The sequence below is a fragment of the Scomber japonicus genome, chromosome 2 (assembly GCF_027409825.1).
Source record: "Scomber japonicus isolate fScoJap1 chromosome 2, fScoJap1.pri, whole genome shotgun sequence".
Lineage (NCBI taxonomy): Eukaryota > Metazoa > Chordata > Actinopteri > Scombriformes > Scombridae > Scomber > Scomber japonicus.
The window spans coordinates 38,977,904-38,994,925 of record NC_070579.1 but is presented as its reverse complement, the minus strand read 5'-3'; the positions used below and the strand labels follow the sequence as shown (position 1 = coordinate 38,994,925).

General features: G+C 38.1%; 2 protein-coding genes across 2 annotated transcripts; both read left to right on the top strand.

Moving 5' to 3' along the window:
- The first annotated feature begins 3,094 nt into the window (after nucleotides 1-3,094).
- On the top strand, nucleotides 3,095-4,907 carry LOC128367048 (GTPase IMAP family member 9-like). Its single transcript, XM_053327846.1, has 2 exons — nucleotides 3,095-3,119; nucleotides 3,910-4,907. The coding sequence occupies exons 1-2, from the start codon at nucleotides 3,095-3,097 to the stop codon at nucleotides 4,905-4,907; spliced, it is 1,023 nt and encodes a 340-aa protein (XP_053183821.1).
- A 2,466-nt stretch (nucleotides 4,908-7,373) lies between these two features.
- LOC128367039 (GTPase IMAP family member 4-like) lies at nucleotides 7,374-9,452 on the top strand. Its single transcript, XM_053327835.1, has 2 exons — nucleotides 7,374-7,416; nucleotides 8,343-9,452. The coding sequence occupies exons 1-2, from the start codon at nucleotides 7,374-7,376 to the stop codon at nucleotides 9,413-9,415; spliced, it is 1,116 nt and encodes a 371-aa protein (XP_053183810.1). The 3' UTR covers nucleotides 9,416-9,452.
- The last annotated feature ends 7,570 nt before the right edge of the window (nucleotides 9,453-17,022 follow it).

Here is a 17,022-nt window from a genome sequence, read left to right as displayed (position 1 = left end):
CTGACCACTTTTATTCAGACTTCATTGTATTGTAGTGATGTCATTGCATTCCCAGATCTCAGCAACATACAGTGTTATCATTACTGATAGAAATGATAGCTAAAACTATGAAAATGAGACCAAACTGGAATAATCCTTTAATCTGTGCAGTAGTTTTTGGTAACAGTGGGGAGGGTATGGAGCCAAATCAAGGTCGATGTTTTCTTCATTCAAAAAAGAGACGTGAGACTGAAAGTCTAATTTTTGATATTGAAATTATTATTTAATTAATCTTTTCAAAATGTAATATCACATTTTGGACTTTTAGTTTGAAATCTCTTTTTTGAATGAAGAAAACATATGACCTCAATTTGACTCCATAGGAGGGGGAGTTTTGTAATTCCTTGTCCCTCTCTTTATAGAGGACGTTTGTAAGAAGAAAGAAGCTCTTTTGTTTTGCGTGGCAGTGTCACTCTGATGGAAACACTGCTGCTCTGTAAACACTGTCAAAGTTCTACAGGGAGAGAAAAGCAGAGAGCAGATGTGAGCTGGGTTTACCTCAAATACATAACCATGTGTGGGGAAAAAACACTGCTTTTGATTCAGTTTCATTGATTAACAGTAGTTACATGGAGAATATTTATAAAATGAATAAAGATGATTTACTTCTTACATTTTTATAGCAGTTGACCAGTGTGTGTGTGTGTGGGGGGGGGTGTGTGGGTGTGCGTGAGAGAGAGAGAGAGCGAGAGAGAGAGAGAGAGAGAGAGAGAGAGAGAGAGAGAGAGAGAGAGAGAGAGAGAGAGAGAGAGGCTGATATCCGATGCTTTGGAGGATTTAAAGGACTTTTTGGGGCTTGTCATGTAGATTCTTTATTTTTGCACTTGAGTTTGGAGCACTTTGCAGTAAAACACCAGGCTTTTACTAGATGGTGCTTTATTTAAATCTGTGCTACTGGTGTTTAATGTGTGAGTGTGTCTGTGTGCTTCTGGCATGACAAGCGACACACCTTTTACCTTTTAACATCCACTCCCCTTCACATGTATCTTGCGTGTGTGTGTGTGTGTGTGTGTGTGTGTGTGTGCGCGTGTGTGTTTGTGAGTGTGGGTGTGTACATGTGCATTTTGATTACACTGTTGTAACTTAAAAAGTGGCATGTGAAGAAGGTATGAATATTTATTGTACAGATCATTCCACACACTGTGTGTGTTTGTGCTTTTTGGGAAAAAGGTAGAGCGATGGATACTTGCAGGGTCATTTTTATCCCATCATTTCTGATGTTAAACCATGGTTCTCCTTCATTTCCATCTTCTGTTCTTCTACAACTAGAAACCTGCGTGCAATAATCTGGTAATAAACAATTATGGTTGTGCATCATTCCCTCTGCTGTTTTTATTCTTTTTGTGTAGAACTCCAACTGGTATGTTCTGCAGCTGCAGTAACCTTTAACTTCACAAAGGTAGACAGTGTAGAGACTGCTGTTTCAGATATGTCCTGTCACTGAACTTTCCTACCCTTGTTCATAACTGTCACCAGCTCTGCAGCAAGTTCCCTGCAGCTCCTATCTGTTTTACATCAAAGCCAGCAGTTAAACTGCTGGTTAAGAGCTCATTTATGAAACCTCATCATCATCATCATCATCACCTCATCAGACGGGTCACACTCATACGCTCTCAGTCTGGACACAGTTCTATTTATAGTGACAGAGAACATTTTAGTAACACAGAACAAATGCAGTTCTATTTTCTGTCCATAGGGGGAACACGTGTAGTTCATCATGCAGTTGGAAAGAAATGCTGCCCTTTCTTGTAAATGGTGGAGGGAGGGGTGAGCAGTGGTTGCAGTCAGGAGTAAATGTGGAGCATCCTAGATATGCAGACAGGGAGGATAGATAAAATCAAGGCTGATCTTCAGCATGGAGAATCTACACAAATAAACCAACCTGACTGTGATGTTCAAGAACTGTATTCAAGTTGGAAATGAAAAGAACTGAATTAATTAATTATATATAAATAATTGAATAAATGATTTAATTAATTAATTAAGAAATGTTTGGGTAACACTTTATTTGGTTAACAATTTTTGAATACTTTTCTATTAATTTTCAGTAGATGTTCTAGAAAGGACTATATCATTTGATACAGTACCAACTACAAGGTTATCAAGACAGTAGCATACCCTCCATGAGATTAGGAACTGATTTGAAAAAGTATCTGTCAGGTTCAGGCAACCTAAAACACTTAAAATATCAAACAAAGGAAGACAAGACAACAGGATTAGAGTTTCTACTTGCAAGGAGAACGGACAGAGATCTGCTCAGTTCCAATCTCCAACCCGCTCTGAGCAAACCTTGCAGAACCCTTGGTTTTTATTTGGTTCAGGTGGTCCCTAATTTACATAGTGTTGCTGCTCTAAAGGGTGGGGGTCACAAGTCGGTCACACACACTTCAAAGATTTCCTGAGCAGGGTCACAAGTTGGTCAAAGGTCGGTCACACACACTTCAAGGACTTCCTGAGCAAGGTCACAAGTCCTGAAAAACAACTTTAAAACAGCATGCTTGTAGACTATAAAGGTTAATGATTATAGAAAGCGGTAAATATGAGATAACTCTAGGTACAATAATTCCAACAGTATTAAATGAAGCTGATTATGAGAAAAATGTTCATACTGAAAACTGTACTAAAAATGGTTGCATGTGATTAATTTTATCTTTAGGGTCATCTCTTACATTTTATTGACGGTGTTTTGCTTACAATGTAAAGATTACATTGTTATTAATGAATTGGAATCAAAATGTCAGTAAGATGCCGGCACATTATTTTAGTCTTTAGTTGCATGGTTACATATACTCTGGTAATGAGTATAGAAATATACAAATGGAAGTGAAGTTAAAGTAGAGAGAGAAGTGTATGCATGATGACCGTACATTTAGACATTCAAATTGTGAAAACTGAACAGTTTTGACTGAACAGGCCAGGATTCAGTTTTAGTTTCACTGTGATGTTCACAGTACAGTAACAGTAGGTGTGGTTTGCTGCTAGGAGACATAAAGAACAGAGCAGCAGCAGAGAGACTGAACTTCATTCACCAGTTCTGGCATCTGCACTCTGTAACATGGCCAGCCATTACTACTCCTATGGTAAGTCATTGTGATATTACTGTGCTGTTGTCAAGATACACTCCAAGATGTAGCTTGACAATAGCACTATTTGAGTACTATTCACTTCGTCGTCATGTAGATTTTAATTAATGTATTAGGTCAAATATATTCAATATAAGTATGTCTTTGATTTTGTGGCAGTTATTTAATTAAATTTCAAATACAAATGTTAAGAATAAAATCCACTCATTATAGTTAAATGAAACATAAGAATTCTGTTTATTTAATTCAAAAGAGGGAGAATATTGAGTTAATTCAAATTAATTTAATCGGGCCATTTTTAATTCAAAAGCATTTCCTGTCAATGTGCGCTTTGTTGAATGCAGCAGGCTATCATTGTAGCCACAATACATTTGAAGAGAGTGCAGACAATGAATGAATCGTCTTCAACATCTTTTAGCTGCTTGACTAAGGTAAGAATGGGCTAGTTGTTGCGCTATAATATGAACAGGGCATTATACATTTTTGGAAGAATGCAAGTGGATCGAAGCACAAACTTTTATTTTGAAAAGGATTAGCGTTGTGCAATAATGCCCTGTTCATATTATAGTACAACAACTAGCCCATTGAAAACAAAAGTTGTCTTACCCCAGCGACAAGGCGCTTACCGGTGAGCTCCCCCCCAACTGCCCCTTACTTTTGAAATTAAAAACAGATGAAGGAATATGTTGGACTCGATATGCAAGAGATCACTTTGTTATGCACAGAAATTAATAAAAATGATAACAAGAATCTCATGTAATAAAATGTTATTTATTCTTCCATTCAGGACAAAATCACGAGGAGCTGAGGATTGTGATGGTGGGGAAGACTGGAGTTGGAAAGAGTGCCTCTGGAAACACCATCCTGGGAAGACGATGCTTTGAATCAAAGTTCAGTGCTAAGTCTATGACTGTAGACTGTTCTAAGGGCAGAGGTGAGGTGTTTGGACAACAGATTGCTGTTATTGACACCCCAGGCTTGTTTGACACCAGGTTTGGCATGGATAGAACAACTAAAGATGTGACCCAGTGCATCACTTATGCTGCTCCTGGACCCCATGTCTTCCTGGTGGTCATCAGACTGGGAAGATACACTGAAGAAGAAATGAAGACGGTGCAGAAGATTCAAGAAATCTTTGGTCAGGCTGCAGACAGATACAGCATGGTGCTCTTTACTGGTGGTGATCTTCTTGTAGATACCACTATTGAAGAGTTCTTGGGTGAAAGTTCAGACCTGCAAGAACTTGTAGCCAGATGTAATGGCCAATATCATGTCTTCAATAATCAGCTGAAAGATGGAGCTCAGGTCACTGAGCTGCTCCAGAAGATCAGAAACATAGTCCAGAAGAACGGAGGAAACCACTACACCAACCAGATGTTCCAAGACGCTGAGAGGAAAATCAAGGAGGAGAAACAACGCATCCTCAGAGAGAAAGAAAAACAAATACGCAGAGAACAAAAAGAACAGGAGAGAAAATTACAGGAAAAATATGAGAAACAGATGGAGAGAATGCATGCCCGACTCCAGGCTGAGAGAGAGAGGGAGATGAGAGAGAGAGAGGAGGAAAGGAGGAGGGAAAGGGAGGAGAGGGAGAGGGAGAGGGAAAGAGAGAGGCAGGAAAGAGAAGCCGCAAGGGAGAGAGAGAGAGAGGAGAGAGAGAGAGAAATTGCAAATATGCAGAGACATTTAGAGGAAGAACGTGAAAGAGAACTGGAAGAGGAAAGAGAAAGACTGAGAAGGCAAAGACAGCCGCAGGACGACGATGATGATTGTACAATTCTCTGATTTAGTTATTCTGTTATACTTTGTATTTATGTGCTACTCAACTGATGTGAAATAAACAATCTTTGAATTCAAATTTCTTCCTATCATTATTCATACATTTTAGCACCAACATGCATCTCTCATCTTTTACCATATGAACACTGTTGACCTCTCAGGTTAGCAAAAGTCTGAATGAAATAATCATGTGAATAAAAAGAGTAGAATAAAATGAACTAGAAAAAGAGAAATATTTCAAAAAGATGTAAAAAGTATGAATTTGGAGAAGGGGCACACGTTCTTTTTTGAGCAACGAGCTACATGCATAAATACATGTGAATAAAACACTAATGGTACACTGAGGAGGTGCTCTGCTCTATAGCTGATGGACAGTTAGTCTTATATTAGTTATACAGTCACAACAAGTATACAGTTAAATAACAAGCACTGCAAATGAATGTATTTATACAGTAGATAACTCATTAATGTCATATCTAGGACACATTCACTGTATATGATAATACAGCCAGACTGTGACACATAACATATTTTAACGTGCTCTTTGATACAAAAATATTTAAATTAACAATATTTATGAAATATAACTTCACTTTCATGCTTCTGTGCTGCTGATTACAAAGTAAGTAAGTAATAATATCCACCAGATTAACAAGAGGACTCCACACACTCATTAAAACATTTATAGATTTTCTGTTTGTGAAAACTGGTTATGTGGACTTAGTCTAATGTGGTCTCATTTCTGGCTCTCTTAGGCTTGTAGTGCAAAATGTGTTGGTCTGAGCTCAGTTACATTGTGTGAAACATCAAAATTATACAAGAAGAGTGAAAATCAAGCACAAATACAGGTAAGAATCCAAGAATGATTCGACTACTCTGCTAATAGGAACTTATTGGCTGACAGTTGGCAAAACTGCTGAAAGGCAGGAGACACTTCCTCAAAGGTGACAGGTGATCACATTTCTATCATTTAATGTGTCATAATGAAATAAAAACTCATAAATAACAAGCACCAATTAATTTAGTGGCAATTGGTAATTGTAGCAGGCAATTGACCTCATTCACAAATATGTACACAGAAATGTTCTTACTCTACGCACAAAATAAGGGCGTGTGAAAAATCACTGCTGGATTCATGACACGTGCATACTGGCCAATTTTGTTCTTAGCATCGTGCGTATGTTAGTGAATTAGAATCATTCAGTGTCAGGCGCGTGTCTGCTATCTACAAACAGCATACTGCCACGCCTCTATTTCTCTATATAAGGACATCCGTTTGGTGCATCATGAAGAGAGCACTGTGCTGAACAGAGAAGTTGAAAGAAGTTGAGTTATAAGAGATGATCCAAAAGGTTAAAATCAGAAGAATTTCACAACAGCAGAAATTGAAATAATTGAGTCAGAGGTGGAAGCCAGAAAAGGCACACTTTACTGTAGAGTGTCCTCCAGAATAACGATGTTAATGCTGCAATAACTGAAGCAGTGCCCTGAGGGTCGGACAGTGGCACAAGTAAAACCATAAACCAGACAAAAATAGGCAAACAAGAGAAAGACAAGGAGCACCAGATCTGACAGCTCAGGATGAGAGACTGGCAGCAATTATTGGACAGTTATCATAAAGAGGAATTGTTCAAGGAATGAGGGAGAATGTGATGATATCCACCAACAACTGTAATTTCTTGTATCTTTTGTAATTAACGAGTGCAATTCAATCAAAACAAACTTTTATTTAAATGAAAATAGCATTGCTGCTTGCAAAAGTGAATTAATTAGGCTAAGAATATAATTTGTAAGCCCAGATGATGCAATAGAAAACATTAATGAAACACGAACAGTTATCAAATGACCTCACAAATAAATAAGTTAATGATTTAATGTGTGTGTGTGTGTGTGTGTGTGTGTGTCTGTGTGTGTGTGTGTGTGTGTATGTGTCATTTGCTTCAGAAAAATGAAGATTTTAGGAAAAATGAAATATCTCACAAATGTATTCAGTGTACATTTTGTAATAAGGTGTTTTAACTTACCATCATTAAGGCACATAGAGCACTACAGCCCTGCCATCATTTGTGCGTATTATGGTCTGAGGAAATTTGTTTGCTGAGTATAGACAAATTAAGTAAGAACATATTGATGAATCTCAGATTTGTGTGTCAAACATTCGTAGGCATGGTTTAAGCACAGATTTTTGTGTGTACGCACTGAATGAAGCCCATTGTCTGCAGTTCTTCTGCCATTTCTTGTAAGTAAAAGAGAGATGGAGTGCAAGGTTTGAGGTTTACAGTAAATGGAGGGACTTCCTGGAAATGGAGAGAGGTGGTACTGTATTTAGTTTCACTTTCATTGTGATGCTAGAGTAGCTTGTGGGAGTGGTTTGGTGCATAAAGAAGCTTTTAAGGAGCTGCAGTAGACACACTCTGAACTCTGTGTCTTTACTTCAGCTGCAGCATCAACTCTGCATTCTTGAACCTAAACATGGACGGCAACTATTACAACCCAAACATGACTAGCAACTTTGGTAAGTCACAGTACAATTATTAGATGTTGGTGTAATATGTTGGTATAACAGTGATCACTGCTGAATCAGAACATGTGATATAGTTGTAGACAGACTAACACTACTATTGGCATATAGTTGGTAGAACAGCCTGAACTGAGAGAGACAGAGAGAGAGGCAGACACAGAGAGAGAGGGACCGAGAGAGAGAGAGAGACATAGAGACAGAGAGAGAGGCAGACACAGAGAGAGAGGGACAGAGAGAGAGAGAAACATAGAGACAGAGAGAGTGTAGGGCATTTTGTATGTGTTTGGTCAGGTCTCAGACAATAGTAAGACTATGTGCAATGGATGTGTGAAACTTCATATCCAATAAATAAAACTTAAAGTTGATATTAGTATATTATTACGTTATCAGCTCCAGTTATTACATTAGTAAAGGTTATTAGCCAATAACATAATAACATTATTGGCAAAAAGTTGTTATGTTATTGGTCAAGAAATTTTATTACGTTATTGGTATGTTATTACGTTATCATCTAATTACATTATTGGCTGCTACATGATGTTACAGAAACAAACTCGTCCTCATTAGAAAAAATGACAGTATAGTTCTAAAATTCAGGCCAACAAAAACGACAGGTTTAATGAACTGTTGCCTCTTCCTGTAAATGGTCATGACTAGATCATGGAGAACCAGCCAGAGAGGTTTATGAGATCTTGGAAAAATTCTGCAAAAGAAAGGTTGTCAATTTCCCACACTGTAAAAACCGTTGGTTTGTAGAAGACATTAATTGATTCACAATCCCCCAGCTCCTTATTTGTCTTTCAATGCAGATGAAAAGATTTTTCTTTTCTTACATTCATGTTTAAGTTGCATTAAGTACAAATTACTTCTGAGAATAGATACAACCTGATTTTTAAATGTTTACACATGCTTCTACACAGGATCTGACAGAACCAATAATAAGGTGCTGAGGATTGTGATGGTGGGGAAGACTGGAATTGGAAAGAGTGCCTCTGGAAACACCATTCTGGGAAGAAAGTGCTTTGAATCAAAGTTCAGTGCTAAGTCTATGACTGTAGACTGTTCTAAGGGCAGAGGTGAGGTGTTTGGACAACAGATTGCTGTTATTGACACCCCAGGCTTGTTTGACACCAGGTTTGGCATGGATAGAACAACTAAAGATGTGACCCAGTGCATCACTTATGCTGCTCCTGGACCCCATGTCTTCCTGGTGGTCATCAGACTGGGAAGATACACTGAAGAAGAAATGAAGACGGTGCAGAAGATTCAAGAAATCTTTGGTCAGGCTGCAGACAGATACAGCATGGTGCTCTTTACTGGTGGTGATCTTCTTGTAGATACCACTATTGAAGAGTTCTTGGGTGAAAGTTCAGACCTGCAAGAACTTGTAGCCAGATGTAATGGCCAATATCATGTCTTCAATAATCAGCTGAAAGATGGAGCTCAGGTCACTGAGCTGCTCCAGAAGATCAGAAACATAGTCCAGAAGAACGGAGGAAACCACTACACCAACCAGATGTTCCAAGAAGCTGAGAGGGCAGTCGAAGAGGAGAAACAACGCATCCTCAAAGAAAAAGAAGAAGAAATACGCAGAGAACAAGAAGAACTGGAGAGGAAAATACAGGAAAAATATGAAAAACAGATGGAGAAAATGAATGCCAAAGTCCAGGCTGAGAGAGAGAGGGAGAGGAAGGAGAGAGAGGAGGAAAGGAAGAGGGAGAAGGAGGAGATGAATGAGGAAAGGAAGAGGGAGAGGGAGGAGAGAGAGACAGAGAGAAAGAGAGAGAGAGAGGAGAGAGAAAGGGAGATAGCAAACATGAAGGAACAGCGTGACAGAGAGCTGAAAGAGGAAAAAGAAAGGTTGCAGCAAAGACATGAAGAGGAGGCCAGAAAGAATGCTGAGGACATCAATCCTTTGCTAAAAGGTTTTAAACAGATAGGTGAAGGATTAGTAAACATTGGCAAGGGAGTTTTAGGATGGTTCAAGAGGTAAGAAGAACAATCAGTGTTTCTATATTGAGGTAGTTCATCTAGAGAGGAACTCTCCAGAAGTCCCTACACACTCATTGATCTAAATGAATGATTTAGCTCATTGTATTTGTTGAGGTAGAACTCTACTGTAAATTAGTAAAACTAAATCATCATATCACAGTTCTCATGTCTTCTTTTCCTCTTAACATGTATTTTTGAAAATGTTAAGAGTCATTCATGGTAATAATGCTTTAAACTCACTCACTTCTAATGGGTGATTAACTTTGATGTGGTGCCACCTAGTGAGTAAATTGGGTACATTAATATTTCCATCAGTATCTATTGATTACTTCTGTATGGTCACTCTGCTTTACTTGTTTGAATTATAGCTTTTCTTTGATTCACTAACAGAGAAGCTTGACAGAGAAGTTGTAGAGGAAAGACAAAGGTTGAAGGAAAGCTATGAAAAGTCATCTAGACCTCATGCTGAAACATATGATCCATTTTCTTTTATAATCCAATAATCAGTTCAGTGAAATCATTTTCCATTGTTCATTACATCAGTAGATCAATTTAAACTTCAATCATAATATCTAATTTATTATTAGTTTCATAATATATTGTTGGCATATTCAAAACCTTTTTGTCCAACGTCTAATAATGACATATTGACTAATAAATCTGCTACTGTGTGTTCATTAAGCTCATTACATTCACTTTATTCTAAAACATGATCAGTCAGTTACTATATAAATGTATTTCCCTGAATGCACAGTGTAGAGATATTTCAGAAATCTTTTAGTTCTTCACTTATTGTAGTCTGAAAGAGTCATGTGATTAAGTTTAATTACAGTTTGTGTTTTCTACTGTATGCATGTATGTCTAATGAGTTGAGTTCACATGTATTTTCCTTAATAAAAATGAAAACACGTCAACCATTCAATAAGACCAGACTGGGCATATTTAGTATATTATGACTGATACTATTGAACAAAGGGAAAGTCTGTTTAATACTTAATCTTGCTCATACTGTATTATAAGTACTTTCTGCACATGCTCTCCTATTAGATTAGTTTTACTAACCTAAAGCAGTACAGCTCGGCAAGGTTGAGTCACTCATATCATAGTCACACTGCCTCCCAGAGTATGCTTTTCCATGTATTTATTTTTAATGTTGTCAAATGGTAGTTCTTTCATCTATTAGGAAAAACTTGTGACACACATATCAAGGTTACACATATTTTATGATTTAAAATGTAGCTGGTGCAGAGTGTCATGACCAGAAAATGACAAAGTTTGGTCTGCTTTCAAGTAGTTCTAACACACTGGCTGTGTCTCCATCTAATGCCAAGTATATTTAAATCAAACTTTCGAAATGAAAAGAATGTCCATCAAATTAGTGTAGTCTAGTAGTTTTACCAGAAATGATCAGAAGGTGGTGTAGTCTATGATACACTTTGTTTAAATAGCAAATGCAGTTGCACCCAAATGAGGTGTAGCCAGGCTGATTAGTGTTTTTCTGTAAAGGATCTCATGCCAGTTATATATGTGTATACTTTATCAACGATCTATTCCTGTATGAATCATGACATTTGACATGGCACAGCTGCTGGCACATTGTTTATGTAACATCTGCCAATGACAAGGAAGCAATAATTACTAATTACTGATACAGACAGTAGTGTGTGTCACTGCCCAACACACACTCGGACAATTTACTCCAATAAGCTAGGTCTCAGTAAGTAGTTTTGCCAGAAGTTGACGGTATAGTCTATGATATACATCCGCCCCCCACATTGTTTATATAACAAATGCACTTGCACCCAAATGAGGTGTGGCCAGTCTGATTAGTGTTTGACATAAAAACTGTTGGGAAGTAGATTTACAGAGCCATAGACTGTCTCCCTTTAAAATGGATCTGACTGCAGTTAAAGTGAACCCCACTCTGGTTAAGAGCTCATTCATGAAACCTCATCATCACACAACATCAGGCTGGTCACACTCATAAGCTCTCAGTCTGGACACAGTTCTATTTATAGTGACAGAGAACATTTTAGTAACACAGAACAAATGCAGTTCTATTTTCTGTCCATAGGGGGAACACATGTGTAGTTCACCATGCAGTTGGAAAGAAATGCTGCCTTTTCTTGTAAATGGTGGAGGGAGGGGTGAGCAGTGGTTGCAGTCAGGAGTACATGTGGAGCATCCTAGCTATGAAGGAGTGGAGGATACATAAGCTCATGTTTGATCATCAGTAGACTGATTGCTGCATGGAGCATCTACACAAATAAATCAACCTGAAATGAGGAAATCATTTCAAGAGATTTTTCAAGTTGGAAATGAAAATAATGGAAGGGTGGAAATGGAACAATGAAAGTTGCAATTTTTTGAAATGAAAACGTTTGTGACTGTTTTGGTGCCTATAAAACAAGTCACCACACATCTGCTCCCCATATTAAATGGAAAAGGAAGTAAAAATAATATTTGGTTAAAACAGTCAATAACAATGCTCACATGCCCTTATTTATACTGAAAGAGTTGTTGTTGCTCAGATAATATTCCATAGACATGTATGCATTTCTATCACAACTTACCAAAGGTGTTTTCCATGTTTGGTTTGTAGAGTGCAGAATAACTAGTGCTACTGAAGTGCAGCTGCTAGAGTCTTCCGCCTGTGAATATTCTTCTCATAAAGGATCCAATGCAACACATTATTTGTAAGTATGGAGGGTTAGGGTTAGAAAATGAAAAAAGAAGTGTACTGTTGGAGAAATTATTACATTATTAAAATTATTTGATGATCATTAATTTAGTGTAGAAGTCAATTCAATGCAAGAGAAATAACCAGTGCCTCACCATGAACCAGAATTAAGAATACATAAATAAATAAGCAGCCTAGCTATCATAACCATGGTAAACTCTTCACTGCTACAATAAACAGCAGGCTGTCTGTGTGTACAGAAGCTGCAGGAATTCTGGGAGAAGAGCAGGCTGATGTAGGCAGAGCTACTCAACAATACACCATCTTTTTCAATTCTTTGGTTGATTTTTGAAAGTAAGAAAAGTATTGAGAAACTATTTGATCTTATGGACCAATCCTCTATGGTATTTTATTTATCTGTTTCTTTTGTTTTTACATGTGTAACTATGTTCAAATATCTGTTTAGGGGTCATTGTGGAATGAAGTCTAAAGTCCAATACAATACAAAGAATAGAGAGAAAAAAGTTTTCTGTCTCTACATGGCACTGCTCAGACTGACATCCTCACTACATGTTGCTGTGAGTGAGGTTATCCTCCAAGACTTTGATTTTAGTTGTGTTATGACAAATAAACACCTCATGTCAGTTTTTGATGTTTTCTTACATCTGGAACATCCCAGAAGTTCCAGTTTCACCTTGGCTCTATTCATGGACACAACTAAGATGAGCTAAAAAATGTGATTTACACATGGTGACCAACACATCACTTTGTCTTTGGTTCATTATCTAGAACCAACGTGCTCTGTTTTAAATGCAGGGTAATAGTTAAAAATGATGTGTGTGTGTGTGTGTGTGTGTGTGTGTGTGTGTGTGTGTAGGGAGTGTTTTATACTCCCTGTAGTAACTTTGTCAATGAACTAGCTAAAAATATGTTAGATTTCAGAGCACCTAGCTGAGTGTAGAGTAGGTATATTATTTCCTGTTCATCAGCCAATTAAAACGAATTTGCCTCAGGGTACCCACATCTAGTTCAATAGTTCCTGAAAAAGAACATTGTCTATTAAATAAATGTTTTAGTGACTTACAAAACTAAAAGTGAATTAATAGTTATAATACCAGAGTGACCATAGAGAAGAAATGAATAGATACTGATGAAAATTCTAATTTACACCCACTAGGTGGCACCACATCAAGACTAATCACCCATCAGAGGCCTAATGGGTGATGATATTAGGTTTGGTCTTAATATCACATCTTTCTGTCTAGTTCAGTTGACATAGTACCACATCATTTGGTGGTATTTGAGTGACATAAATCATCAACATTGTCTATTAAATAAATGTTTTGATCACAAATAAAACTAAAAGTGAATAAAATAAAAATTATAATACAGACAAGTAAACCAGAGAGACCATACAGAAGAAATAGAAATATGCTGATGGAAATATTAATTTTACACCAACTAGGTGGCACCACAGCTAAATTTCCCACACTGCAAACACTGATATCTAAGAAAGTAAAAAAAAAAAAAACTTGTTTCAAGAAAATTAGAGTTATTTTTGGTCTCAATATAAAAATAATCTTGTCAAGCATTTTTTACATAAGAACAAATGTCTTATTTTAAGAAAATGTATCTCACTTTTTCAAGCTAATATTAAGCTGTATTTAACCAGTAACAAGGTAAGGTAACAAGATTACAAAAAAAAAGAATTCTAAGAAATGTTTTTTTTTGTTTGTTACTGTTGTTTGTTGTTATTTATGGATTATGGATTTCCTTCGTTATAGTACATCGTCAGTAGCGTGCTTGCTAGTGGCAGTCAGAATCGCCTGATGTTCTTGTACTGTTTATTTCTGAATGCAGAAATAAAATCAATGTGATTTCAAGAAATTGTCTCTTATTTTAAGATTTTTTTTGCTAGTTATCATATTTTTAAGATATGAATTCTTATAATCTGCACACCCCAGAGAGCTCAATGACTTCAGGCCTGTTGCCCTCACATCACATCTGATGAACACCTTGGAACGGCTGCTGCTCCATCTCGTAAGACCCCAGGTCCACCATGCACTTGACCCACTGCAGTTTACCTACCAGGAGAATGTGGGTGTGGAGGATGCCATCCTCTATCTGCTACACAGGGCGTACTCTCACCTGGATAAAGGGAGCAGTGCTGTGAGAGTTATGTTCTTTGATTTCTCCAGTGCCTTTAACACCATCCAACCCCTTCTACTGAGAGACAAACTCTTGCAGATGAGAGTGGACCCACGCCTGGTGTCCTGGATTACAGACTATCTACCAGCAAGACCTCAGTTTGTCAGACTAAAAGACTGCACATCTGCAACTGTGATCAGCAGCACAGGTGCGCCACAGGTAACTGTGCTCTTCCCTCCACTGTTCACCCTCTACACTGCTAACTTCAAGTACAGCTCTGAGTCATGCCACATGCACAAGTTTTCTGATGACACTGCAATAGTGGGGTGTATTAGAGATGGACAGGAGGGTGAGTACAGGAGCCTGGTGGAGGACTTTGGGAAATGGTGCAGAGCAACCTGCAGCTGAATGCCAACAAGACCAAGGAGATGGTTGTGGACGTCAGGAGGTCCAGTCCCCCTCTGCTACCAGTCTCCATTGGGGGGGTTAATGTGGAGGTAGTCAGGAACTACAAATACCTGGGGCTGCATCTGGACAATAAACTGGACTGGTCAGCAAACACAGATGCAGTCTACAGGAAGGGGCAGAGCCAGCTCTATTCTCTCAGTAGGCTGGGGTCCTTTAAGTTCCTTTAAGTTTAAGTTGAGTGTTGTGATGCCCCCTCTACTGCACTCTCCTTGTTGCTGCTGTTCTGTCTGCTGGGCCAAATACTGAGGGCTGACTCATTAGCAGCATGGGACACACTGTTGAGCTGTTACCAGCTGTTACCAGTCGAGACTCTCTTCTCTTCCTCACACACTACTGTGTTGGTTTTTGTTCTTTATTCTGATGTTTCACCATACAACACTCATAGAGCATATAGTCATTCATCCACTCCCTACATTCCTGACTTTACACCCTTACCCTACTAATTTGTTAGTTTTGTTTGTTTTGAGAAATTTCTTTTTAAACAAAATACTTTAATAACACCAAAGCACTTACAGAATATATACTGTATATAAAGTACCTACAAAGTATACACTGTATATAAAGGTCCTGAAAGAGCAAACACTGTATATAAAGGTACTTGAAGAGTATATACTGTATATGAAGTACCTACTCAGTTTACACTGTAACTGACAGACCATTAACTGCACTTAAAGGTAGGCTACTTAAATATTATACACTGTATACAAAGTGCCTATAAAGTATACTGTATAAGGTATACCTTTACCTGTATATAAAGGTATAAGGTATATATAAAGTGTATATACAGTGTATACTTTATAGGCGCTTTCTATACAGTGTATAATCTTTAAGTACCTTTATACAGTGTATGTATATAGGTACTTCATATACTCTTCAAGTACTACAGTATATAAAGCACTATAGCACTGTAGTACCTCCAGATTGTGGATTGTATATAAAGGTACCTCCAGATTATCGGCTGTACAGGTACTACAGATGATGGACTGTATATGAAGATACCTCCAGATGATGGATTGTATGTAAAGGTAGGCTACTTACAGAGCAGACGTAGCTGCAAGCGCGCGACGCGAACGTCACGCGCGTGTCCGCCGAGAGGGTACACACCCGCGCGCACGAAACATTTGAGCCTTCTCCCTGAAGTCTGTTCAACGCAGTGAGGACGAATACTACTAGTTGTGCTCAGAGGGGAATAACGGCAGGTCAGAGCTGGTGTTATGGGTGTAGACAGGCGGTGCAAACGTCCAGCTCATCCTCTCTGAACGGTGCGTATACGTGTGACTGTTGTCTGTGGTTGATAGCGGAGAACAGCGTCAGGGATGCTGCAGGATGCTGGGTTGAGGGCGTATATCTGTGTTTTAAAACGATCTAGACAGTTGCATTCATTAATACTCTCTCTCTACACACACACACACACACACACACACACACACACACACACACACACACAACAAGCTTGATGTTATATTGCAAACTGATGTAGGATCACGATTTGAGGTGGAGTAGAGCTCTACGAGACAGTTAGATAATGTCTGCTTGCTCCTGTTCGGACGGTTTGGAAGGAGGAACACTCAACCCAGAAATGGGACATCAGCCTATTATTTAGTCATTCATAATCATTTTAAAAAGCTGTTACTGTCGCCCTACTTTACCCTAAATTGGCCGAAAATATTCATGTTTTTAATTCATTTAATGACCCCACCACCACTACCCCCAAAAAACAACAACACAGTTCTCAGGACATTTGTTTGTTTTCGTCCTTGTATTGTGTACCAGTTTGTCAAAGCTCTTTGCTGCACAGTAAGATATGTGAAATTCTGCAAAAGCTTTAAAACTGCTGGCACTGTGTTACTAAGATTAACTGGCATTTAAGATTATGTTCAACATTATATCAAAGATATGCATGACAAGGAGGAATGAACAGTGCATATCAATTTAAAAAGTGGTATGGTATCTCTTATTTTGTATTTCCTCTGGTACTCAGTGATTTCTTTCTCTGTCTTGTGGAGTGATAAGCACCATTATGAACACATATGAATATTATGCTACTATCAGCTACTCACTATTGAAGTTACCTATCAAGGCAATCACCAACAGACTCTTTTGGCATAGGAGCTTCAAGTTATACTGCTAGCAATATATCAGTCCTACAAAACCTTTTTGATCCAAATGGTGAATTGTCTTCAAATGAGGTGTAAGATTTAAGAATAGCTTCCCTTTGTTCATGAGATTAAGATGAGGTTAACCTAAATTGCAAACAAATACCCCACAGTATCTATCCTGCATATAGTTTTAGTTTTCTAAGGTTTAACTAA